The following is a 25,793-nucleotide window of genomic DNA, read 5'->3' on the forward strand; positions in this document are numbered from 1 at the left end:
CTCCAGCCCCCTAATCATTTTTGTTGCCTTCCACTGGACTCTTTCCAATTTTTCCACATCCTTCTTGTAGCGTGGGGCCCAAAACTAGTCACAGTACTCCAGATGAGGCCTCACCAATGCTGAATAAAGGGGATTGATCACGTCCCTCGATCTGCTGGCAATGCTCCTACTTATACAGCCCAAAATGCCGTTAGCCTTCTTGGCAACAAGGGCACACTGTTGACTCATATCCAGCTTCTCATCCACTAGTAACCCCTAGGTCCTTTTCTGCAGAACTGCTGCCTAGCCACGAAAGCTTATGCTCAAATAAATTTGTTAGTCTCTAAGGTGCCACAAGTACTCCTTTTCTTTTTGTGGATACAGACTAACACGGCTGCTACACTGAAACCTCAAATGATTCAGAGATTTCCATCTTTGAAAAAAAAAAAAAAAAAAAAAAAAAAAAAAAAAAAAGGAGTACTTGTGGCACCTTAGAGACTAACAAATTTATTTGAGCATAAGCTTTCGTGAGCTACAGCTCACTTCATCGGATGCATTTGGTGGAAAGACATCCGATGAAGTGAGCTGTAGTTCACGAAAGCTTATGCTCAAATAAATTTGTTAATCTCTAAGGTGCCACAAGTACTCCTTTTCTTTTTGCGAATACAGACTAACACGACTGCTACTCTGAAACCCATCTTTCTTTGGGATCAGAAACAACCTGGAATAAAATTCTTTCCCTCGCAACTTTTTGGGAATGTACTGGCCGCCGCTTCCAGCAGCTCCCATTGGCCTGGAGCATTGAATTGCGGCTGCTGAGAGCCGTGATCGGCCAAACCTGCGGACATGGCAGGTAAACAAACCGGCCTGGCTGGCCAGGGCTTTCCCTGCACAAACGGCAGAACAAGTTTGGGAACCACTGCTCTATGGCATCCAACTCCAGTATTGAATGAAATTCTGATCTTAGCATGTCCTCAGGTGAAAGATGCATGAAAGGAGATGGGGAAGGAGAATTGGGGCAAGGGATAATGTTTACAATCTCCAAGATACATTGGTCTGTGGCAGTAGTACTCCATGTATATAAGAAACATGAGAGATTGTTTTCAAATGAAGGTGAGCCCTCTTACAGGTATAAAACTGACCTAATTTTTTTGGGCATCCCATCAAACCTGAGGCTGGTGCAGAGGAAGATGATACAGTGGAACTCCTGCTAGCTCATGGTAGTTAGAGCTTGCGTTGCTGCCGATGCTGAAAAAGAGGCTGCTGTTGGTATAGGAAGTAGAAGCTTGGTATGGTTTCTCTGGCAACAAAACTTTGATTCCGAAAATCTTTTCCTAGGGGGCTGACAAATCCGCAGAGACCTTGCAGTATACCTGGTATCTTTCAGTTTTTCTAGAACCTTGTCTGTTTGAGAGCTAAATAGCCTTTCACCATCAAATCACAGGTCCTGGATGGAGGTTCTTGTTTCTGGAAGAGTTCCAGAGCAACAGATACATGTGGTGTCTCAAAGTAATCGTGGATGCTCCAGCTCCAAACATTACATCAGAAGCATCAAATGATGTTCTCAAGGAATGCATAGCAACTAAATGACCTTTGATAACCAGGGCTTTGGCCCGTTATCTCTGGTCTTCAAGCCATGACTGGGCAAACAGTGCTATTGTATATTACTGCCTGAAAATTCACCACTAATTCCCAGCTTGGCAGAGGAAAACATCTTTGTATCTTGTGCATTTAGCTGCTTAGTTGCTCTAACAGAAGGGGTAGAGTGGACTACACCTTTATCACAGTCTCCAAGTGAGCTGCACTTCATACTCCTTCCAGTCTGTCTTGAGTGCACTTCACAGGTGACTGGCCTGGCTACCTTCACCCTCTTTCAATGGTAAAATAACATGGTCCTACTACTCAGATTGGATCTCTGAGCTGCAGCCCCCATTTACCAACCATGTTAACCTGACAAACCCAACTGGGTCTGGCACTTTTCCTCCAGGAGCTTATGAAAGAGTAAGCTTGTGAAAGAATAAGTTTGCAGGGACAGAGAAACAGATTCATAAAAAAAAAAGTATCATTTATTCACCCAAAAGGTACATACCAAGCCAAGAAGATGGTATAAATAATTAAAGGATTATACTCCCATTTCCCCTACCTGCACCTTAATATTTCCTTGCCAGATTTGATAAGTTCCATATAGCCCAGTTACCTCCCTCTCTAGTAGGCTGGGAGAAGCAGACTGCTTGCTGCAGCTTGTGTGTGTGTCTCATTCAGCCTGTGTGCCAGGTTTAGTTTGCTAAGGGACCCTTTCTTCCCTCCCTCCATCTCTGCTAGGCTAGCATCTTTAAGATTTTATTATACGCTTTGATCCTAGGTTTGGCCAAGGAAAAGTAAACTTTGTCAGCCTAGTGGGCACCAGGCCAGGAGTTATTTTCCACTTATTAGCTTTCTCATTGTTCCTGAAGGATGTTGGCATTGCTTATGATAGCACCTTATCTTTGCCATTGTTTTATTTCCTGTTCATTTCCCCTTGCAACTTCCTTTGACTTAAAGTCTATACACAGTCAGAGAAGAGAATCTCACAGGTAAACTGAGGCACATATGATATTTATAAACAATACACAACTCCCTCATTCTGCACAACCATTCTTTAGCGATTTGGGCAGGAGCCACCACTACCAATGAATTTGTAGCTCAAGGATCAGCAAGAAAAAGATTACATCAGAAGGCAGCTGCATATAGTTTGCTTTTTTAGAAACTGCCTGTCCTGATGCTCTGTTTAATCAGGTATTTTTTGCCAGCTGTAAGAAAACTTTCTAGAATTCACTAGGTAATATTAGAAACTGCCTGTCCTGATGCTCTGTTTAATCAGGTATTTTTTGCCAGCTGTAAGAAAACTTTCTAGAATTCACTAGGTAATATTACTCCTAGAGGATGAACTCAGAATATTGAAAAAACTAAGTGTAGTTTCCTCTTGTTACCAAAGGGATGTTTAAGGTAGTAGCCATTCTTTCTGCAACTTGGAACATACATTCTGCAAAGAGAGGAAGATGATGATAAATCCACGTTCTTATATGGAAGAGTTTGAACATCTGGATCTACAGCCAGAGGTTCAATAGGATTTTCTATAGCTCTACTTCAGATAATGTGCTTGAGACAAATCTGTTGGTCCCTAGCAAGTGTAAGAGTCCTGGTGCAGGTCACTTCCCTTGAACCTTTTTGGGAGAAAGGCAGCCGCAAGGGAAACATTCTTCAGTTCTTTTAAATTCAGGATAATATCTATAGGGAAGGGCAATATGGCCACATTGCCAGTTCTGCCAGTATCCAGTAGGGAATTCCCTATGATAAACCATAAAGTGATCTCATGGTCTGAAAGGCTGGAACCAAAGGAGAATTAGGGCAAGGGAAGATATTAGTTCAGGGTGAAGATGATCTATATGGACCAATAAGAGGGCTAAAGACCTTCCACACGTGTATATACCTGAAGAAGGAAAAGTGGCAGGGTAAGAAGGACACCTCTTGAACCATGGCTTATCTTTAATTCTCACATATCAAAACCAAGGACCTGTGCAGGGTACTAAAATCCTTAATCAAAAAAGAATTCAAAACTAATTAAACAAAAGAAGGTGACGGCACAGGGAACAATCCATTCCAATGAATCTGAGTTCAAGAACCTAAAGAGGGTTCCTAGTTCACCTCCTATCACAGTTGGAAGGAACTGAGGCAATTGGCATGCCACACCTTCTTTTGTAGCTCCCACCCTCCAAATGCCCAGAGTCCTGAGGAGAGAGACAGAGTGCACAACAGCATTCCAGCAGACATTGCTACTAGAAGGTTCCCTCAGTCCAAGCCAAAGTGCTGGCACATCTCAAGACTATGAATGTGCAAAGGCAATTTGAAAAAGAAAAAAAACTGTTACTCACCTTCTCGGAACTGTTGTTCTTTGAGATGTGTTGTTCATGCCCATTCCAATCGCGTGTGTGCACGTGCATGGAAGATTTTTCCCATAGCAGCATCCATCGGGTTGGTCTAGGTGCCCCCTGGAGTCGCGCCTTCATGGCACTCAATATATAGAGCCCTGATGACCTACCACCCCTTCAGTTCCTTCCTGCCAGCTACCTCAATAGAGGAGAAGGAGGGTTGGTATTGGAATGGACATGAACAACACATCTCAAAGAACAACAGTTAAGAGAAGATGAGTGACCATTTTTTCTTTGAGTGCTTGTTCATGTCCATCCCAATCAGGTGACACCCAAGCCCAAGTTCAGGAGGTGGGATTGGAGCTGTCCACTGATTGGAATACTGCTCGTCCGAAGGCAGCAGCATCTCTAGCCTGCTGGGTAATCGCATAGCGCGTTGCGAAAAAGTGTATGGAGGACCATGTCGCCGCTCTGCAGATTTCCTGAGTGGGAACCTGAGCCAGGAATGCTGTAGATGAAGCCTGTGCCCTGGTGGAGCGTGCAGTGGTCGGAGGTGAAGGAACATCTGCCAGGCTGTAGCACTCACGAATACAGAATGGTATCCATGACAAGATGTGCTGGGATGATACAGGCTGACCTTACATTCTGTCCGCTACTGTCACGAATAACTGGACTGATTTCTGAACAGTTTCATTCTCTCAATGTAAAAGGCCAGTGCCCTGCGGACATCCAGAGAGTGGAGTCTCTGCTCCCTGCCGCTGGAATGCGGCTTAAGGTAGAATACCGGGAGAAAGATATTCTGGTTGATGTGAAACTGCGACACAACCTTCGGGAGAAAAGCAGGATGAGGCCTGAGCTGAACCTTGGTCCTTGCAGAACTCAGTGTAGGGAGGGTCTGATGTTTGGCCCCAGAGCTCACACCCTCCTGGTTGAGGTTATTGCTACCAGGAACGCCACCTTGTAAGAGAGGTAGCAACATGCTCCCTGCTCTAACAGTTCAAAGGGAGGGCCTATGAGCCTAGAAAGGACCAAGTTGAGGTCCCAGGCGGAGACAGGCTGACGGATGTTAGGCTATAGCCTGTCGAGCCCTTTTAGGAATCGGCTGACCATGGTGTTAGCAAACACAGAGCAGCCCTGCGTGCCCAGGTGGAAGGTCGAAATGGTGCTAACTGCACCCTTATCAAAGACAACGAGAGTCCCTCCTGCTTCAGACGGAGGAGGTAGTCCACAATGAGCGGCACTGAAGCTTAGCATGAGGGTGAATGGTGCTGCACTGACCAGATTGAAAATCTCTTCCACTTGGCAAGGTATGTGGCTCTCATTGAGGGTTTCCTACTGCCAAGGAGGATCTGTCTAACCTGGTCTGAACAGGAAAGCTCCAACGGATTTAACCATGGAGCTTCCACGCTGTGAGATGAAGTGACTGGAGGTTTGGGTGTTGGAGACGTCTGTGATCTTATGTGAGAAAGTCTAGGAAGAGCGCAAGGTAATCGGGGCTCCCATGGACATATCTAGGAGAGATGTATACCAGCGCTGACAGGGCCAGGCCAGTGCTATCAGTATGATGTGGGCTCAATCTCTGCGGATCTTGCGAAGCACCTTGTGAATGAGTGGTATGGGTGGAAAGGCGTATAGGAGAGAACCTGCCCAGTGGAGGAGGAACGCATCCATGCTGGCTCCTAGGCTGTGATTCTGGAAGAAGCAGAACTGCTGGCACTTCCTGTTGCATCACGTGGTGAGAAGGTCTACCTGGGGAAAAACCCACCTCTGGAAGATTGAAATTGCGACGTCCAAGTGAAGGGACCACTCATGGCTGTGAAACGACCTGCTGAGGTGGTCTGCCTGCTCGTTCTGGGGAGGTACGATGCCTGAAGGTGTATTGAATGTTCTACACAGAAGTCCCAAAGCATGAGGGCTTCCTGGATATGGGAGGAGCATGCACCCTAGTTTGTTGATACAGAACATTGATACACACATTGTCTGGTTAGGTATGGAAAGTCTGACATGCTAGGCGCACTGTTCTCAGCTCTTTGACATTGATGTGGAGATCCAGATCTGCTTGAGACCAGAGGCCTTGAGTCCTGCGATATCCCAAATGAGCTCCCCAGCCAAAGTCTGATGCTACCATCACCGGTGACAGATGGCTGTGGGGCGATACAGGGAACCCTTGAGCACACCTCCTGAGCATCAATCCACCACAGAAGGGAGTCAAAGACCAGGCGAGGCAGGGTCACGATCCTGTCCAAGCTGTCCTGGACTGGGCGATGCACTGACTGCAAGCCACGACTGAAGCGGTCGAAGCCTGAGTCTGGCATTCTGCACCACATAGGTAGAGACAGCCATGTGTCTGAGAAGTTTCAGGCAGTTCCTTGCTGTATTGTTCAGGGCCTGAAATGTTGCCTCTGTCAGGTATGCCGTGGCTTGGGTCAAATCCAGTACTGCCCCTATGAACTCTATCCTCTGGATGGGAGACAGTCGTTTTTGCTTAGTTTAGAAGTAGACCCAGGCTGTCGAAAGTGGCTCTGATTAATCTGACCTGAGCTTCCATTTGGGTCCTGAAGTGGCCTTTGATCAGTCAGTCATCGAGGTATGGAAATACTTGTACCTGGTGCCTTCGCAAGAACACAGCGACGACTGCCATGCACTTGGTGAAGACTCAAGGTGCTGCTGACAGGCTGAATGGGAGGATGGTTAATTGGTAGTGGGTACTGTTGATCACAATCTGAGGTACGTCCTGTGGGGTTGAGAAATTGCAATATGAAAATATGCATCCTTCAAGTCGAGGGCAGCATACCAGTCTGCTGGATCTAGTGAGGGGATGATGGAGGCCAAGGAGACAATGCGGAACCTGAGTTTCTTCATGAACTTGTTGAGTTCTCACAGATCCAGGATAGGCCTGAGGCCACCTTTCGCTTTAGGTATTAGGAATACCAGGAATAAAAGCCCTCGCCCCTGTATTCCGGAGGAACCTCCTAAACTGCCCCTACCGATAGGAGCGACTGCACCTCCTGGATAAGGAGCTGCTCGGGAGAAGGGTCCATGAAGAGGGACGGGGAAGGAGGGTGGAAGGACAGGAATGCACAGAATTGGATGGAGTATCCCCTATCTACCGTGCGGCGCACCCAGGGGTCCAAAGTAATACAGGACCATGCACGGTAGAAAGGGAACAGTGGGGAGGAAAAGTTAAGGTGGGGTAGATCCAGTCTCTGATCTGGAGCGCCATCCTCGACTGCCCCTTCAAAAGGCAGTTTGGGTTGGCCAGAGCCCTGGCCTGAAGATGGGTGTTGTCTCCTCCTGCCACTCCTGTTCCTCCTCTGAGAGCCATCCTGGCGGTCTTGCTGATGAAATCTTGGAGGAGGTTGCAGTCTGAAATGTCTCCGCTGTGTGATGGGAGTGTGCAGGCCCAAAGGCTTACGGATGGCTCGTGAATCTTTCAGACTGTGTAGTTTCTTGTCTGTCATTTCAGAAAAAAAATCATACCCTCAAATGGGAGATCCTAAATAGTTTGCTGGACCTCATAAGGGAGCCCCGAGACTTAGAGCCAGGAGCCCCTTCTCATGGCCACCCCAGTAGCCATGACCCCAGTGGCAGCATCTGCACCAGCCAATGCAGCCTGGAGGGAAGCCCAGGAGATTAGCTTCCCCTACTCCACAAAGGCCGAGAACTCAGCTCAGGAGTCTGAAGGGAGGAGCTCAGTAAATTTGGCCATTGCCTCAGAGGTGTTATAAGAGTACCTGCTGACGATGGCCTGCTGACTCAAAATACAGAGCTGCAAACCCCATGTAGAATAGACCTCTCCCCCGACAAGGCCTACTTGCATAGCCTCTCTGTTTTTTGGAGAGGGTCCTTGGAAACCCTGCCTCTCACGCTGGTTAGCAGCATCCACAACAAGAGAATCAGGAGGTGGGTTAGAATACAAATGTTCATACCCTTTGGAGGGCACCAAATAATGCCTCTCATTGTGCTTGGCAATGGGCAGCAAGGAAGCTGGGATCTGCCACAGGTCCTTGGTGGTGTCCACAATAGTCTTAATAAGTGGTAGGGCAATACAAGAAGGTCCTGAGGGGGCGAGGATGTCCACCATGGGATCAGCCTTGACTACATCCTCGGCCTTAATTCTCAGACCCTGAGCAGCCCTTCGCAGCAACTGCTGCAGCAACCTGTTGTCCTCAAGTGCCAGGGCTATGGCTGTGCCCACCGATGCCTTGTCTGGCAACAATGAGGAAGAAACACTTACAAGAAGTGGATGCTCCCTGCCATCTGCTCCCAAGGAGTCCCACAACTCTCGGAGCAGTGTTGGTGCCGATGGAGTGCTCGCCGGCACTGGGGATGTCGACACTGAACCTGGTGTTGACACAGGCATCAGAAACACGGGTGGAACCATAGATGGAACTGGTATCAAACCCCACGTCTTGGCCGATGAAGGTGGCAGGCCCGTCACCAGCATCGGCGCCGGGATCGTCGGTGCCTGTGCCATAGTTGGTGTTGAGATCAGTGCCAGTGCCGAAGTCGGACGAGTCACCAGTGCCAAGGTCAGTGCCGGCAATGGCGCCACAGCCAGAGGAGTTGGCGTGTGGGCAGGCGCCGAGGTAAGCTGCATGGCTGATGGCAGGATGAAGGTGGCTGAGGCCACAGAAGATGCAGTGGAGAGCCACCCTTGATTCCCTCCCTGGCTTTGGTGAAAGGCCATGGGGGTCCAGAATGGCCACTGTGATGGATTCTGCCACTGCGATGGCCGTGCTTGGGGCTCTCTCCTGTTTCTTCCTGACCTCTATCTTCGCCTCCTACTCCTAGATTGGTAGGAGTCAGACTGACTCCGAGGTCTCAGACTGAAGACCACAGAGGAGCTGAGCCTCGGTGTCTTGAGAGTCGAGAGCTTGGGAAATGAGTAGGTTCTCTGTCTGAGTGGGCCAGTGCCTAAGGACCTGGAGAGGGGGAGTGCCTGGACATCACTGCCGGCTTTCCTCTTGACTGCACCCGGGGGTGGGGTGGAACTGCCAATGCTGAAGGTTCCTCCCTCCTTGGGTGCGAGAATGGCACTGTAAGGTGCAGCAGGTCCCAAGCAGCTTCAAAAGCTTCTGGCATCGAAAGGAGCTGTAGGTGCTGGCCCATAGGGACCGATGACCATGTGGAGCCCACACTCAATTGCCTCGCCTGGGCAGGAGTTGAGACCGCCTAGTAGGGGATCCGGAGCTGTGGCCTGTCTGAGGTCTCACTTCTCTGGATTTAGCAGGAGGCGACTGACTGTCTGGCTTCTTTTTCTTCTGAGGCACTGGAGAGTGGGATGGGTGCTTGCTCTCCACTGGACCTCAGGAGGTGCCGTGCCGGTGCCAAGCATCCCGGTAAAGTCTTTTCTCGGCACCAAGCTTGAGGACGGTGCTGGGGCGCTCCACATCGAGGAGCACATGTTAGGAGCCAGGTCCCCTGAGCTTGAGTCCAATTGGGGGCATAGAGCTGCCTCCATGAGAATCACTTTAAGACGCTGTTCCCTTTCTTTAAGGGTTCTAGGGTGGAACTTGTGGCAGATTTTAGAGTGATCCTTTTGGTGACCCTCACCTAGACACTGTTAGCACGAGGAGTGTAGATCGCTTTTTGGCCTGCGCTTTGAGCAGGCCACACAGTTTTTAAACCCTGGGGACTGCAGCATAACATAGCTCCGGGGAGTCAAAATGGGGGGGACCCCCCCAACAACTCTGATTACTAACAACTAAGGTAAACTATATACAAAGAACTGTAGAATGTGCTTGCTAAGCAAGGACTACGGGAAGTTCCAGCAAACCGTCACTGGCGATAAGAAGGAACTGAAGGAGTGGAGGGTTGGCAGGGCTCTATATTGAGCGCCATGAATGCACGACTCCAGGGGGCGCCCAGACCAACCCGATGGATGCTGCTATGGGAAAATCTTCTGGCCACAGTGCGTGCGTGCACACCTGATTGGAATGGACATGAAAAAGCACTCGAAGAAGAATTAGGCATTACATTGTACACTGAAGAGCACTATATTTGGAATCTGTTGGGCTGCCAAAGGTAATGAATAGTCTGTATAATTATTTACATTTTAGGACAATATGCAATTTAAAACAGTTTCTACTCTGCAATTGGACATATAAGCCTTAGTAAACTAGAAATAAGGCACAGGATTTAGGGTTCTTAATAAAATATTTTAAACAGAAAACAGAACATAAAAAGCATTATGGTAATTTCTCAGGGTATAGCATGTTGGATATATCAGTAAAGATACAAACAAATTACTACTGTGAAAATTGAGAAAAAAAAGTGAGAAACACTGTTACCCAGTTAAAAAAAAAAGTCAAAACAGTTAAATAAAACATTTAGCATGAAATTAGCAATTACTAAAAATTAAAGCCCTTAACAAATCCTTTCAAGCCTCTACATACTCCATCCTATGTCTTGATCTAGTTTCATTCTACTTCCCTATTTGCTCCTTATGCTTTTTACCAAATATCTTGCTTTATTGATCCCTACACTTAGTTTTTGCTTTCTTGACTTTGTATCTTCTCTTATGTTACCATTTACACTTGGAAAAATCTCTCACTTTCTTTCCAGTAAACACCATCCTTCTATTTAGTAATCTCCTCAAAACTCCCTTCAGGAATCATTATCCATAACAATAATCTCTCCTCACTCTCTCCCCTTCCTTCCCTGGTCCCTACAGCTTTTCCACATTTAGACCTTCATGAGTATCACTGGGCTGGGACAATCTTTTTAAACGTTTTTAAATTTAGCCTCTCTTTTGGAGCTATTCCTTTTCATACAAGGTATTATTTATTCCAATAAACTTTTTTTAAACTGTTTTAGCCACACATTAAGTACAAAACAGACAAACTTTGAATTACAAAGCTAAAATTACAGATTTCTTTTGCTTGCTGCTGTTCTTGCTACTCACTTCTCTCTCTCTCTCTCTCTCTCTCTCTCTCTCAAAAAAAATCTCATAATGGACATAACCCCATAACTCACATAGTTTACTAGCATTTGGGGATTAAGAAACTAAGGTCTGGTCTACACAATGAGATTAGATCAAATTTAGCCACGTTAGGTCGATTAAAAAATGACTGCGTCCACATAACCAACCCCGTTCCGTCGACCTAAAGGGCTCTTAAAATTGACTTCTGTACACCTCCTCGATGAGGGGAAAAGCGCTAAAATCGACCTTGCTGGGTCAAATTTGGGGTAGTGCAGATGCAAATTGACGGTATTGGCCTCCAGGAGCTATCCCAGAGTGCTCCATTGTGACCGCTCTGGACAGCGCATTGAACTCCAATGTACTAGCCAGGTACACAGGAAAAGCCCCGGGAACTTTTGAATTTTATTTCCTGTTTGGTCAGCGTTTGGCGAACTCAGCAGCACAGGTGACCATGCAATCCCCCCAGAATTGTAGAGCGTAGACTGTTTCTACGCTTCCCTATCATCTCCATCCCTGAGGTTATCACAGATTAGAAGGCGAAAAAACTGCACTCATGACGACATGTTTTCCGAGCTCATGCAGTACTCCCACACTGATAGTGCATAGCTTAATGCATTCAGTGGCAGAAGCCAGGAAAGAATTAAGTGAGTGCGAAGAGGGGAGGCAGGACGCGATGCTGAAGCTAATGGGGGAGCAAACGGACATGAAGCAGCACCTGTTGGGGGAGCAAACGGACATGTTGGAGCTGCAGGAAAGCCAACTAGAGCACAGACCCCACCCCCTGCATCCACTGTATAACAGCCTACCCTTCTCCCCGTGTTCCATAGCCTCCTCACACAGATGCCCATGAATGCGGGGGGGAGGCTCTGGGCACCTAGCCACTACACTCCAGAGGATGGCCCAAGCAACAGAAGGCTGTCATTCGAACAGTTTGATTTTTAGTGTGGCTACAATAAGCAATGTGGCCTTGTCTTTCCCTCATCCCCAGGCCACCTGGGTTACCTTGTCCATTATCTCTTTTTAAAAAAAATAAAGAAAGAATGCATGGTTTCAAAACAAGTTACTTTATTTTGAGGGGGGGGTGATTGGCTTACAGGGAATTAAAATCAACAAAGGGGGTGGGTTTGCATCAAGAAAAAATACACACAACTGTCACGCTGAAGCCTGGCCAGTCATGAAACTGGCTTTCAAAGCCTCTCAGATACACAGCACTTGCTGTGCTCTTCTAATCGCCCTGCTGTCTGGCTGCTCAAAATCAGACACCAGGCGATTTGCCTCAACCTCCCACCCCGCCCTAAACATCTCCCCTTTACTCTCACAGATATTATGGAGCACACAGCAAGCAGCAATAACAATGGGAATGTTGGTTATGCTGAGGTCTGACCTAGTCAGCCAACATTGCCAGAGAGCTTTTAAACGTCCAAAGGCACATTCTACCACCATTCTGCACTTACTCAGCCTATAGTTGAATTGCTCCTTACTACTGTCCAGGCTTCATGAGCCAAGGGAGCAAGGGGTAGGTTGCGCACGGTGCTGCCGGCTGGGAGAGCAGCTTGAGGCAGAAGCCTCCAGCTCGCATGATATTCCAGGCAGGACTCAATCTCCATGAGACGAAAGTTAAAGAAGAGAATGACCTGGAATCTCTGGCTCCCATTCGGTGTTCTAAGAGGAGAATAGCCATGTCTGTCCAGGCGCCCCGATCGACCTCACCGAGGTCTGCCAGGAGCACACAGGAGACAGTCTGCCGCAAAGGCAAGGAGCTGTTGCTGTGTAGCAATGCAGTACCTTGTCTGCCAGCAGCACCCAAGAGACGTATGGTGATGGTGAGCTGAGCAGGCTCCATGCTTGCAATGGTATGGCGTCTGCACGGGTAACCCAGGAATAAAGGCGCAGAACGATTGTCTGCTGTTGTTTTCACGGAGGGAGGGAGACCTGATGACATGTATCCAAAACCACTTGTGACAATGTTTTTGCCCCATCAGGCATTGGGAGTTTAACCCAGAATTCCAATGAGCAGTGGAGACTGCGGGAATACCACTCTGTAAGTCGATGCTAGCCACGGTAGTGAGGACGCACTCCGCCAATTTAATGCGCTTAGTGTGGACATACGCAATTGACTGGATGATTTAGTTGGGGATTGGTCCTGCTTTGAGCAGGGGGTTGGACTAGATGACCTCTTGAGGTCCCTTCCAACCCTGATATTCTATGACTGCATAAAATCGGTTTCTAAAAATTGACTTTTATAAAATTAACCTAATTTTGAAGTGTAGACATACCCCAAGAAGAGAGTCATATTAATTAATTTGGGGAACAATAAGAGTAGGTTTAATATGAACTTTGCTGTGCTCCAAATTGTTCTTCACTTCTCTCTCTACTATTCAGGTTAATAGTAACTGAAAAGAACAATTAAGTGAAGCAATAAATAATGAATTGCTATAGGATTTCATAAAAAGGTAATTGTGTTCCTATTTCTTTTACCCCATTTGTAAACTGTATCTTTAAAAAACTGATCTAATATCAGGTTACATTAGTACCAAAAAACCAAATGGTTTAAGAAACAGCACAAACATTCACTTACCCTGCAACAGTTCAGCTCCTCTGCTGTCAGTATGATTGTTCCACATTTCTTCCCTGGAATTCCTCTGAAAACAAACAGCAAATATACAACTCAGAATGATTTAATACCATTTAGCAAAAACTTCCCATGCCAGCAGCCAAAATTCTACAGACTTGATTTTAAGTGTCTTATCATAGAGAAAAGCTTAAATAATTTGTATTTCATGGCTAGGAAGTATAAAGCCACAAATTAATATCCTCCATGAGACAGGTTACAGCTAACTCAAGCTGAACATAGAATGTGCCATTGCTGGTCAGACTGCTGAAAGAAGACTTGGCCTTCTTGTATTTTAAATAGTATAACTGGTACCTTAAAACACAAGTGTTTGTTGTGCTGTGCAAGGATTGGGATTAAAGACAATGAACAGGCTCAAAGAAAGTGAGAGAGTATTTTGGCAATGTGGTAAATGGAATTTTATTTATTTGATAAAATAATTAGTTTAGAGCTATAAATTAGAGAAGAGATAGCAAAAATGTTCAGATGCGACAGGATGGTCATTTCAACTCTTCTACCGTGTGTGCTAAACAAAAGAGCTGCTGAGAAGTTGGAAAAAACTGCAATTTAATAGTTCTTAAAAGGTGTACTGTTTCATGAGAAATTTATTTGGACAAAACTCCAAAAACAATTTGGAAGATAATGAAATGCCTTTATTTTGTGACGTCTTACTACAAAGTGCTTAGTTATGTATAATTACTACCATTATGTTAGCAGCAGTACCTATAAAATAACTTTTAATGCAACAAACTAAAAAAATTAGCAAGAGAGAGGAAATAGGGCTTGAGGGCTGTCAAGTGATTAAACAAATTAATTGTGATTAAGCGTGCTGTTAAAAATAATAGAATACCATTTATTTAAATATTTTTGGATGTTTTCTACAATTTTCAAATATATTGATTTCAGTTACAACACCGAATAGAAAATGTACAGTGCTCACTTTCTATTTATTTTTTATTATAAATATTTGCACTGTAAAAAACAAAATAAATAGTATTTTTCAATTAACCTAATACAAGTATGTACTGCAATCTCTATCATGAAAGTTGAACTTACAAATATACAATTATGTAAAAAAAAATGCATTCAAAAATAAAACAATGTAAAAACCTTTGGTGCCTACAAGTTCACTCAGTCCTAATTCTTGTTCATCCAGTCATGAAGACAAACAAGTTTGTTTACATTTACAGGAGATAATGGTGCCCTCTTCTTATATACGTCACCTGAAAGTGAGACAGGCGTTCGCATGGCACTTTTGTAGCCGGCATTGCACGGTATTTACCTGCCAGATATGCTAAACATTCGTATGCACCTTTGGCCACCATTCCAGAGGACATGCTTCCATGCTGACGATGCTCATGAAAAAAAATTAAAAGTGAGCTGTAGCTCACAAAAGTTTACACTCAAATAAATTTGTTAGTCTCTAAGGTGCCACAAGTACTCTTTTTTTTTTTTGGCGCATACAGACTAACACGTCTGCTACTCTGAAACCTTAATTAAATTTGTGACTCAACTCCATGGGGGAGAATTATATGTCTCCTGCTCTGTTTTACTCACATTCTGCCATATATTTCATGTTTTAGCAGTCTTGAATGATGACCCAGAACATGTTGTTGTTCGTTTTAAGAACATTTTCACTGCAGATTTGACAAAATGAAAAGAAGGTACCAATGTTAGATTTCTAAAGATAGCTATTGCACTTGACCGTAGGTTTAAAAAGCTGAAGTGCCTTCCAAAATCTGAGAGGGGTGAGATGTGGAGCATGTTTTGGAAGTTTTAAAAGAGCTACACTCCATTGTGGAAACTATAGAACCTGAACCACCAAAAAAGAAAATCAACCTTCTGCTGGTGGCATCTGACTCAGGTTATGAAAATGAATAGGTGTTTGTCTGTGCTGCTTTGGATCATTATCGAGCAGAACTCGTCATCTGCATGGATGCATGTATTCTGGAATGGTGGTTGAAGCATGAAGGGACATATGAATATTTAGCATATCTGGCATGTAAATATCTTGTGACACCGGCTACAACAATGTTATGCTAATGCCTGTTCTCATTTTCAGGTGACATTGTAAACTAGAAGTGGGCAGCACTATCTCCCTCAAATGTAACCAAACTTGTTTGTCCGAGTGATTGGCTAAACAAGAAGTAGGACTGAGTGGACTTGTAGGCTCTAAAGTTTTACATTGTTTTGTTACTGAGTGCAGTTATATAACAAAAAAAAAATCTACATTTGTAAGTTGCACTGCAATCTCTTTATTGTGAAAGTGCAGTACTTGTATGAGGTGAACTGAAAAATGCTATTTTTGTTCATATTTTTATTACAAATATTTGCACTGTAAAAATTATAAAGTGAGCACTGTATTAATAATTTTCAATTGGAATTCTATTATTTAACAGTACAATTAAAACTGCGATTAATCGGGATTAATTTTTTGAGTTAATCGTGTGAGTTAACTGCGATTCATCGACAGCCCTAGAAATAATATATTGTTTTTACAGGGGGAAAGGTACAGAATAGATTCTTATACCAGAGAGCTATATTAATTAAGAATATAAAGGACAGACATCTTGTTTGACAGTAGCCAGTGCCAGATGGTTCAGAGGTGGGTGTTAATACTCAGCATTCACTTATTTGCACAATACTATACCATACATGAGTAATTTCTTTCTGACTCCTGCCTGTGATCAGTTTATACCATAAAACATGAGCCTTAATAGTCACTATTGTAATTTTATCCAAGCCAATAAATCTCAAGTGTCTCTTCCTTGAGGTACCGGGAGTGAAGATGTGGCAAAAAGTGCACTGAGTTATTAAGACTCATCCGGACACAGAAGGCAATGGATGTAGGTATCAGTCTCTGGAATGATCACCACACCACTTGAAGGCCTTATGGTGCCAAAAGGAACAAGTAAACTATCTTATACTACTCTATGCAAACTACTTAAGGAAAAACCTAGTCTTGAGGACACAAATATAAAGTCTGATTTGCTCTTTGCAGTGGTGGCAGAGGAAGTGAGGCAGCTGGGAGGTAAATTCTCTTACTAGAGTACAGCAATGACATCACCTTTGCATGAAAACTGTCATGCATCTCCAATAGACAAAGCTTTTCAACATAGTTCTGTAGATTGACATCATAAGCACCATATTCAATTAGTGGGAATGACCCTATAATTCGCCATTTTACGGAAAAGATCATTTAGAAATGTCTTACAATGTTAAACTTGCATTGAAATCAGTTTTCATAACCCTCTCCTGTAAAACCAAGATCTCCAAGCAGTCTGAGTTTAGTTAAACAGGCTTTGAAGGAAAGGAAATTTTTAAAAAGTAATCCTTGAAATACACACAGACCTTAAAATATCTTTTGATACTATTTGACAATATTTTAGGCTTGATACTTAAATATTTTTTGTAGGACAAGAAGTTCTTTATTCTAATGAAAAATTGGAAATCTGCCCTTTCTGCTGCATCACACAGTAACCAATTTTAGCCATCTTGGCTCAAGGAGGCATCTGATCTTAAATTTGTCATCAACCTGAGGCTGAAAATTGCCCATCCTGTATATCACTGTATTCTGAAGTGTGGATTCCACATTTGAGAGAAAAGGAATACATTCTCTCTGGCACAGGACACACATACACACACACACTCTCTCTCTCTCTTTTAGTTATATAATTGTAACAGTTTAAAAAACATTAATACAAAAATGTTTTAGTCAAAATTAATTAGCTCTTTGTAAAGTCAAAAAACTAATTATTCCGCCCCATAGAATTTTCATTAATCCAGTTAATTCTCTCTAAAATGAATTTCGTAAGTAGTAAAGGGTTCTGATTCTTGGAATATATCATCTTGGAAGATTCTCACTCCTGGGTTTCAGCATCTAAGTTTGATATAGGTGAAACTGCCTGAAAGTACTATTGTCTCTTAAGGGCGTGAGCCAACTTCTCCTCCACACACTTCTTACCTGCACCTACAACTACTGGCTTGAACATTACAATTAGTTTGTGACGGACCTCCCTCAAATTAAGCCAATCTATTTGAAAAATCAGGCCTCAAAAGCAGAAATAATAAACTCAGTACATGTACACACATAACATAATCAGTAACTAACAAACAAACACACCACACTCCAAACTCTGAGGGGAGATGGGAGAGTAAGAATCTTGCAAGATGATATCTCTAATGAAACAATTAAATGTAAGTAGTTTTCTGTCCCCTGAAGATATCTGTGCAAAATTCTTACTCCTCAAAAGCAATGAGCTCAAGGATGTCCAAAGGAATACATTACATAATAACTACTAAAATGGCTGAAAGAACAAAGACAAATTTTGTGGGTTTTTTTTTGTTTTTTTTTAAATAAGAGGTAAAAATTACCTCCAAACACATCAGCATTCAGCAATAAAAAGCTGGGAAGATGCAGAACATGACCCAACCACCAGAAAAACCATTCCAAAAATCTTATCAACTCAGTGGAGGGACATGCTGAAGAAACGGAAATTCCAGAAAGTGGGAGCGACTGGACTCCCTTGGAAACAGAACTACAAGATCAAAGCAGAAACACTCTGTATGGTCTTCAAGTGTGGTTAGAGAACTGGTGTACTCTCCCTTTAAGACAGGCACGGGGAATGACTCTTGTATTGGCCACCTCTGAGAGGCAGACAGCAAGAGCAAGACAGCAGGTATGCCAATGCAGTGAGCTGGGCTGCTTAGGCCAGAATATGAATTTGTATATAAATGCTCTTGTAAATAAACCCTGTTTAGTTTACCCTATCCCGTGTGGATCTCCATTCCTGTGAGCAGTCCGAGTGAATACAGAGTCTTCTGAGATAGAGTACAAGCAGTACAGTCTAGTAGAGCTGGACAGATAATTGATTTTTCAGATTGGCCCACAAACTTTAAAAAAAAAAAATCAGAAAAAATATTTTCTGTTCTGAAAATATTTGGAATTTGTCAGCAAATTGGAATCTGTTTCAGGCCAGCAAATGTGTGTGTGTAGTCCAGTGGTTAGGGCACTTTCTGGGATATGGGAGACCCAGGTTTGAATCCCCTCTCTTTAGCAGGGACTTGAAACTCAAGTCCATTAGGTCTTCCCCCTGCCAGGTGGGCATCTTAACCATCAGGCTATAGTCTATTTTGCTCACAGTCTCTCCTAGTGAAACTGTTCACTGGGCCAGAGAGAACAATGCTATAACCAGAGATGCCATTTACAGAGGGCAAGGGGGCACCTGACATCCTCCCCTGCCCCCCGCCACAGTTTCATACCAGAGGTCTGCTCGTGGTGCACACTGCAGTACCATGCAGCCAGGTCCCCTTCTCCAGAAGCTGGGGCTCTTCTGGTCAGTTTCCTCTGCCATGCTAGCTCACCCACCCTGCCCCATTGTCTGCGTCCACCAATCACTAGCTGAGACTATACGGAGTGACAATCCTCCTAACCTATAGTAGTGAGGTAGTGAGCAGCGCTTCTGTGGTTGGAGCATGCAAAGAGTTCAGTCAGAGTGGGAGGGGGTGCATAGGGTACCCTGTGTAGTGGTAAAAGCATAAGGGACCCTTTGGTGGGGGTGAGTAGGAGGGGAGGAACACAGGGGCCCCACTGGTGGTGGCGGTGGGAGTGTAGGGTACCCCATGGGGGGGGGAGAAGCAGATGGCCTCCAGTGCTGGAGGGAGCACAGGGTCCCCCTGGGTAGCAGTGGGAAGGAGAGGGAAAGCACAGGGCCACCAGTGGTGGGGGTGTTGGAACCTGGGGGGGGGGGCAGTGGGTTTGGAAATGGGAGAAAGTCTCCAGGAGAAAGGAGAAGTGAGCAAACAGGTCTTTCCCCTGAAGGAGGGGCCAATGAGTGTAGGAGGAGCAGCTGAGGGGGAACAGTCCCTGGGGCAAGGATCCTGAAGGAGGGGGAGCAGAAAAAGGGTGGAGGGCTAGGAGCAGCTAAGTGGGTCTTGGGGTCTGTTTGCCCTCAGAGAAGCAGGAAGCACCCTCACCAATCCCTTGGAAGAGACCAGTGACAGACCCTTCTGGTCCAGAAAAAATGGTTACCTACTTCTCGTAATTCAAGATGTGTTGATCATGTCCATTCCAAGTAGGTGCACAGTCGCCGGAAGGTTTTTCCCCTAACAGTACCTTTAGGGTTGGCTCAGGTGCCCTCTGGAGTCATGCCTTCATGAAGCCGCATATAAGGCCCTGCCCTGCCAACCTGCCACCTCTCCAATTCCTTTTTGACAGATTACTCTGACAGAAGTGAAGGCAAGTGGGTTTTTAAATGGACATAAGCAATACAATCTTGAAGTACAATGGTTACGAGAGGTAGGTAACTGTTTTTTCTTCTTTGAGTGCTTGCTCATGTCGATTCCAAGTAGGTGACTCCCAAGCCTTACCAAGGAGGCGGGGTTGGAGTTCATGGAATTACTGACTGAAGCACCGCTTTGCCAAATGCTGCATTGTTCCTGGCATGCTGGGTAGTGGCATAATGAGAAGTAAAAGTGTGGACCGAGGACCACATTGCCGTTCTACAGACATTCCTGGATTGGGACTTGGGCCAGGAAAGCAGCCGAGGAAGACTGAGCCCTAGTGGAATGAGCAGTCAGCGCAGGGGCAGGTATGTTTGCCAGATCATAGCATGCTTGGATGATCCATGATGATATCCTTTGGGAGGACACAGGGAGGCCCTTCATCCTGTCCACCACCACCTCCACAAACAGCTGGTTCGATTTACGAAACAGCTTTGTTCGCTCAATATAAAAAGCCAATGCATGCCAAATGTCCAGGGAGTGGAACCTCTGCTCCTGATTATTAGTGTGAGGCTTCAGGAAAAAAACTGGGAGAAAGATGTCTTAGTTGGCATGAAAAGGAGAAAAGGCCAGGTGTGATCAAAGTTGCACCTTATCCTTGTAAAAGATGGTATATGGAGGGTCAGATGTGAGGGCCTTGAGCTCGGATACCCTTCTAGCTGAAGTTATTGCAACCAGGAAAGCTACCTTCCATGATCGATAGAGCAGTGAGCATGTCGCCAAGGGCTTGAATGGAGGCCCCATTTGCCTTGAGAGCACCAGATTAAGGTCCCAAGCCAGGGTCAGTTGCCGATCCTGTGGGTACAGCATATCCAGTCCTTTAAGAAAACGCTGCACCATTTGGATTAGCAAAGGCCAAGCGGCCTGCCTCTCCTGTGTGGAATGCCGAAATGGCAGCCAGGTGAACCTTTATCGATGAGAGCCTGCTGCTTCAAATTTAGCAAATAGTCCAAGATAAAGGGTATTGAAAATTGTGTCGGAGAGGTATGGCTCTGCAAACACCAAATCGAGAATCTCTTCCACTTCGCTAAGTAAGTAGCCCTAGTGGACGATTTCCTACTGCCAAGGAGTACCTCCCTAATATGATCTGAGCATATGAGCTCTAGCGGGTTTAACCATGCAGCTTCTAAGCCGTGAGGTGGAGAGATTCGAGATTTGGGATGCTGGGGCCGGCCACAATGCTGCGTGATCAGATCCAGAACTAAAAGTAGGGTGATTGGAGTGTCCACTAATAACTCCAACAGGATGATGTACCAATGCTGGCAGGACCAGGCTGGCACCATCAATATCACTGATTCTGCGGATCTTGAGGAGGACCTTGTGAACGAGCGGGATAGGTGAGAATGCGTAGAAAAGGTGGTCCAGACGAACTGCACATCAGTATCAGAGAGCTGATAGAAGCGACAGCTCCGCTGGAGACCAGAGGCCCTGAGTTCTGTGCTCTCTGAGGTGTGCTCCCCACCCTACTGCTGATGCATCAGTAACCAGACACAGCAAGGGGTGCTGTTTGGAGAAAGGGATGCCTGCGCACACCATTCACATGTCGACTCACCACTGAAGAGTCTTGAGAACTAGCAGCGAGAGTGTGACTACTCTGTCCAGACTTTCTCTGCCCAGTCAATACACTGATGCTAGCCAGGCCTGGAGAGATCTGAGCCTCGCGCGTTGCACTACATACATGCAAAATGCCATGTGCCAGAGGAGCTTTAAGCAATTTCTTGTAATCCAGCAGTAGTCATGGGGTATTGCCTGAGGTCTTGTATAATGTCGTGCATAGCTTGAAAACGGGACTGTGGTAGGAAAGCCCTGGCTTGCCTTGAGTCTAACACCGCCCCTATGAACTCTATTCTCCGAGTGGGGGTTAGTCAACTTTTGCACATTCAGCAAGAGACGCAATCTGTTGAATGTGGACCTTATCAAATTGACCTGTTGTTCCACTTGCATCCTGGAACAGCCCTTGACCAACCAGTCGTCCAGGTATGGGAATACTTGAACCAGCCTTTTCCTCAGGAAGGCGGCTACAACTGGCGTGCATTTGGTGAATACCCAAGGGGCCGATGACAGGCCAAAACTATAAATTGGTAGTGAATGCTACAAATCTTAGGAACCTCCTGTGGGGCAGGATTATGGAAATGTGTCCCTCAAGTTGAGGGTGGCATACCAATCCCCTGGATCCAGGAATGGAATGATGGTGGCCAAAGAGACCATACAAAACTTTAGTTTCTTCATGAACCTGTTGAGGTTGTGCAGACCTAGGATGGGTCTAGCCACAGGTAATTTGGGACCACACATCGTAGGAATGAGATAGTTGGATCCAGAATTTGCGTTGGTGTATTGCCCCCAGACACATCTTCAAAAAGCCTGCCTAGGACCTGGGAGTTGTCTTGACGATCCCGGCCCCTGGCTGTTAGGGGGTTGAGACTGTTGATGCCAATAGCTTCTACCCCTTCTTCTATAGAATTCCTGCCTAAAATGCCCCTATATGGGCGCGGCATAGGCAGGGATTTAAAATGCTTGCGCTGTGTGGCAGGGTGTGTGCTGCCCCAAAGATCTGAGAGTGGCTTGAGAGTCTTTTAAGCTATTCAGCTTTGGGTTAGTTTTCTCAGAAAACAAGATGGAGCTCTCAAAAGGGAGATCCTGAATAGTCTGTTTAATCTCCTTTAGGAGGCCCGAAGCCAGGAGCAACAAAGCATTGCAATCCCCGAAGACATGGTGCAGTTTACTGAGTCTGCTGAGTACATCGAAGCCTGCAATGAGGTCCTTGCCACAGCCTTGCCCTCATCAACCAAGGCCAAGAACTCTGACTTGGAGTCTGCTGGCACAAACTCCTTAAATTTCAAATTGCATCCCAGGATTAAAAATTAGAGAGACTTGAGGATTCCCCGCTGGTTCACAAAGTGAAGCTAGAGCCCTCCAGTGGAATGCACCTTCCTCCAAAAGAGATCCAGCTTCTTTGTGTCCTTTGCCCAGGACGTGGGCTCCTGTTACCCTGCCTCTCCCGCTCGTTGACCGCCGCCGCCGCCACCACCAAGTCCAGTGGGGGGCATGTAAAGAGATATTCATACACCTTTTTAGGAGTTCCTGATGGGCTCAAATGTCCAGTGGGCCAGGCACCGATGTTCCTGCTACTGCCTCATCGGGGGAGGACGATGAGGAAACCCGGGCCAATACAGGGCCTTCCTGCCCATCCGGTTTCTTGTAGCATTCCCAGTTATCTGTAACTGCGCCCATCTCGGTGCAGACTGCGGTGCCGACTGCAGTGCCAACAACTATGTCATCCTTGGTGCCGGCAGCATCCTGGATGGCGTTCATCCATCTGATGCAACCAAGAAGGATTGAAATGGAACCCTGGGATTGATGGCATGTCCACAGGGTCCAAAAGGGCCCTGCGCTTGCATCTGCCACTGCACTGGCCACGGCACGGGTGGAAAGGACTGTCATCTCCGGTCTCTGGGGATGTCTCTGCCCTTGGTGCCAGCTATTCCTGGAGACATAGGACTCCACCTCCAAGTCTGCAGAGGAGTCCAAGCGCAGAGACCATGATGGAGCAGTGCTGGACAGTGCTGGGGAGAGGGTGAGCAGAGACACATGATTGCCGACTTGCTCCTGGGATGGCACTGGCAGTCTTTGCAGTGCTGGAGGCTTCAGGACTGATGACCTCTTATACTGGTTGGGAGAGTGCAGGCCCGCAAGGGCTATCAGATCCCTGGCTGCCTCAAAGGTCTCTGGTGTGGAGGGGAGATCTAAGTCCTCCACTTGACCCTCTTCCAAGGGTGCCGGCTCAACGGACCAGCGTGGGACTGGAGTCAATGGTGCTGGTGACCCCAGAGTCCTTTCTCAGTGCCACATCCCTGATCGAGGCTGGTGCGCTGCACACCAATGCTGAAGTACCAGGTGCCGGGTCCATGGGGCTTGACTCCAACTGCAGCCGCAGGGCTGCCTCCATCTGCAATGGCTTCAGCCTGTGGTCATTCTCCTTCTTGTTGCTGGGACAGAATCCTCTGCAGATTTTTCAACTATTCATTTGATGGGATTCCCCCAGGCACTTCAAGCAGGATGTGTGTGGGTTGCCTCTTGGCATCAGCTTCTGGCCAACCCCAGACAGCTTAAACCTCTGGGACCGAGGTATGCCCCGTCCCTAAGAATATGAAGGGAACCTCTGCTAACAAGGGTTCAGAAAAATACACTACATTATACTAAGAACTATTAACTATTTAAACTATTTATAGGTAGGAACTAAGAGTCCACTAGGGGATTGCTCAAAAATGAAAGAGAGAAGAACACGCTCCAATGACCAGTACTGCAGGTAAGAAGGAACTAGAGGCGGTGGCAGGTCGGCAGGGCCCTATATGTGGCACCATGAAGGCGCGACTCCAGAGGGCGCCTGATCTGACACATCGGGTACTACTAGGGAAAAAACCTTCCAGCAACTGTGCACATGGCGCACACACACCTACTTGGAATCGACATGAGCAAGCACTTGAAGGACCATCATGTTCATTAGCAGTTGCAGTTTCAAGGACAGGTGTGCTTCAAATTCTGCTCACTGAGCTGAGCTCGTGGGGGATGAAGGCTGTGCTTCTGGCCAACACAGATCAATCTGTACTCCACCAACATCTCATCCACCAGTTAAGTCCCCTTCAGCTACCACCAGTGGGCATCTCAACAGCTGACCTATGTTATAGTAGTGCCTAGTGTGCATAGATCTTAATCAGTATGAGTCCCCCATTGTGCTAGATACCCTACAAACCATTAAGAAGGCCCAGCTCCTGCCCCACTAATCTCAAACTAGTCCTTATACTTCCATATGGCAGGCAGCCAAGTATTATTATTCCCATTTTACTGCAATGGAAACAGACACAGTGTCTAAACACAGAATGGTACTTAAAACAAACAAACAAACAAAAAAATCATACATACCAACTCTAAATAATAAACAAGACTCAATTTTTTCCTCAACTTTAAAATGTGTAATTTTCTTGGTGTCTGGTTTTAAATATTCTCCTGTGAGAACTACAACTCAATCACTGTAGTGTTGTGTTTAAGAACCTTCTGGAAAGTAACTAACTTTTAAACAGAAGTGAAAGTGACTTGAAAGTGTCAGTTTCAAGTCTATTATTATTTATAGTGGCGTAATACCCCTAGAGCCCCAGGCAGGTGCAGTATAAACTCATGGGGCCTTGCCCTTATAGGACGTTTCCAAAAGTTAAATGATCTATTCCAAGCTTGGTGAACCACAAAAAGTAAGTAGACTAAATGATAGAAAATAATCTAGATTTTTCTACAATTGTTTCAGTTATTGTATTCAAGAGTTAGTAACAGAGTAAAAATATACATTAATATTTTAAACCTAACCACTATCCCGATTTTTAGTTCTTTGTCCCATGTCCCGACCGATGCACGGTTGGGACGCCATTGGTCCCCATGTAACAGCTTTGGATACTTTTTTTTTTTGCGTGCTTCTCCCATGTCTCCATGAAAAATCATGGAGCAGGTCCTCAAAGAATCAATCCTGAAGCACTTAGAGGAGAGGAAAGTGATCAGGAACAGTCAGCATGGATTCACCAAGGGAAGGTCATGCCTGACTAATCTAATCGCCTTTTATGATGAGATTACTGGTTCTGTGGATGAAGGGAAAGCAGTGGATGTATTGTTTCTTGACTTTAGCAAAGCTTTTGACACGGTCTCCCACAGCATTCTTGTCAGCAAGTTAAGGAAGTATGGGCTGGATGAATGCACTATAAGGTGGGTAGAAAGCTGGCTAGATTGTCGGGCTCAACGGGTAGTGATCAATGGCTCCATGTCTAGTTGGCAGCCGGTGTCAAGTGGAGTGCCCCAGGGGTCGGTCCTGGGGCCCGTTTTGTTCAATATCTTCATAAATGATCTGGAGGATGGTGTGGATTGCACTCTCAGCAAATTTGCGGATGATACTAAACTGGGAGGAGTGGTAGATACGCTGGAGGGGAGGGATAGGATACAGAAGGACCTAGACAAATTGGAAGATTGGGCCAAAAGAAATCTAATGAGGTTCAATAAGGATAAGTGCAGGGTCCTGCACTTAGGATGGAAGAATCCAATGCACCGCTAC

At 45.7% G+C, this 25,793-nt stretch overlaps 1 protein-coding gene across 17 annotated transcripts in view; it reads right to left on the reverse strand.

Moving 5' to 3' along the window:
* The window catches only part of CPNE8 (copine 8), a 279,857-nt gene that overhangs the window by 160,339 nt on the left and 93,725 nt on the right, over positions 1-25,793 (reverse strand). For 16 of the 17 annotated variants that reach the window (XR_006275544.1, XR_006275547.1, XR_006275546.1 and 13 more), the window contains one exon: positions 13,391-13,454. Coding sequence is in view for 10 of the 17 variants with exons in the window: in XM_038399049.2 (XP_038254977.1) it covers positions 13,391-13,454 (64 nt within the window). In the remaining 7 variants the exon portion in view is untranslated. Of the gene's footprint in view, positions 1-13,390; positions 13,455-25,793 lie in introns of those variants that run through there. The other variant, XM_043496553.1, reaches the window with a different exon arrangement.

The sequence above is a fragment of the Dermochelys coriacea genome, chromosome 1 (genome assembly GCF_009764565.3).
Source record: "Dermochelys coriacea isolate rDerCor1 chromosome 1, rDerCor1.pri.v4, whole genome shotgun sequence".
Classification (NCBI taxonomy): domain Eukaryota; kingdom Metazoa; phylum Chordata; order Testudines; family Dermochelyidae; genus Dermochelys; species Dermochelys coriacea.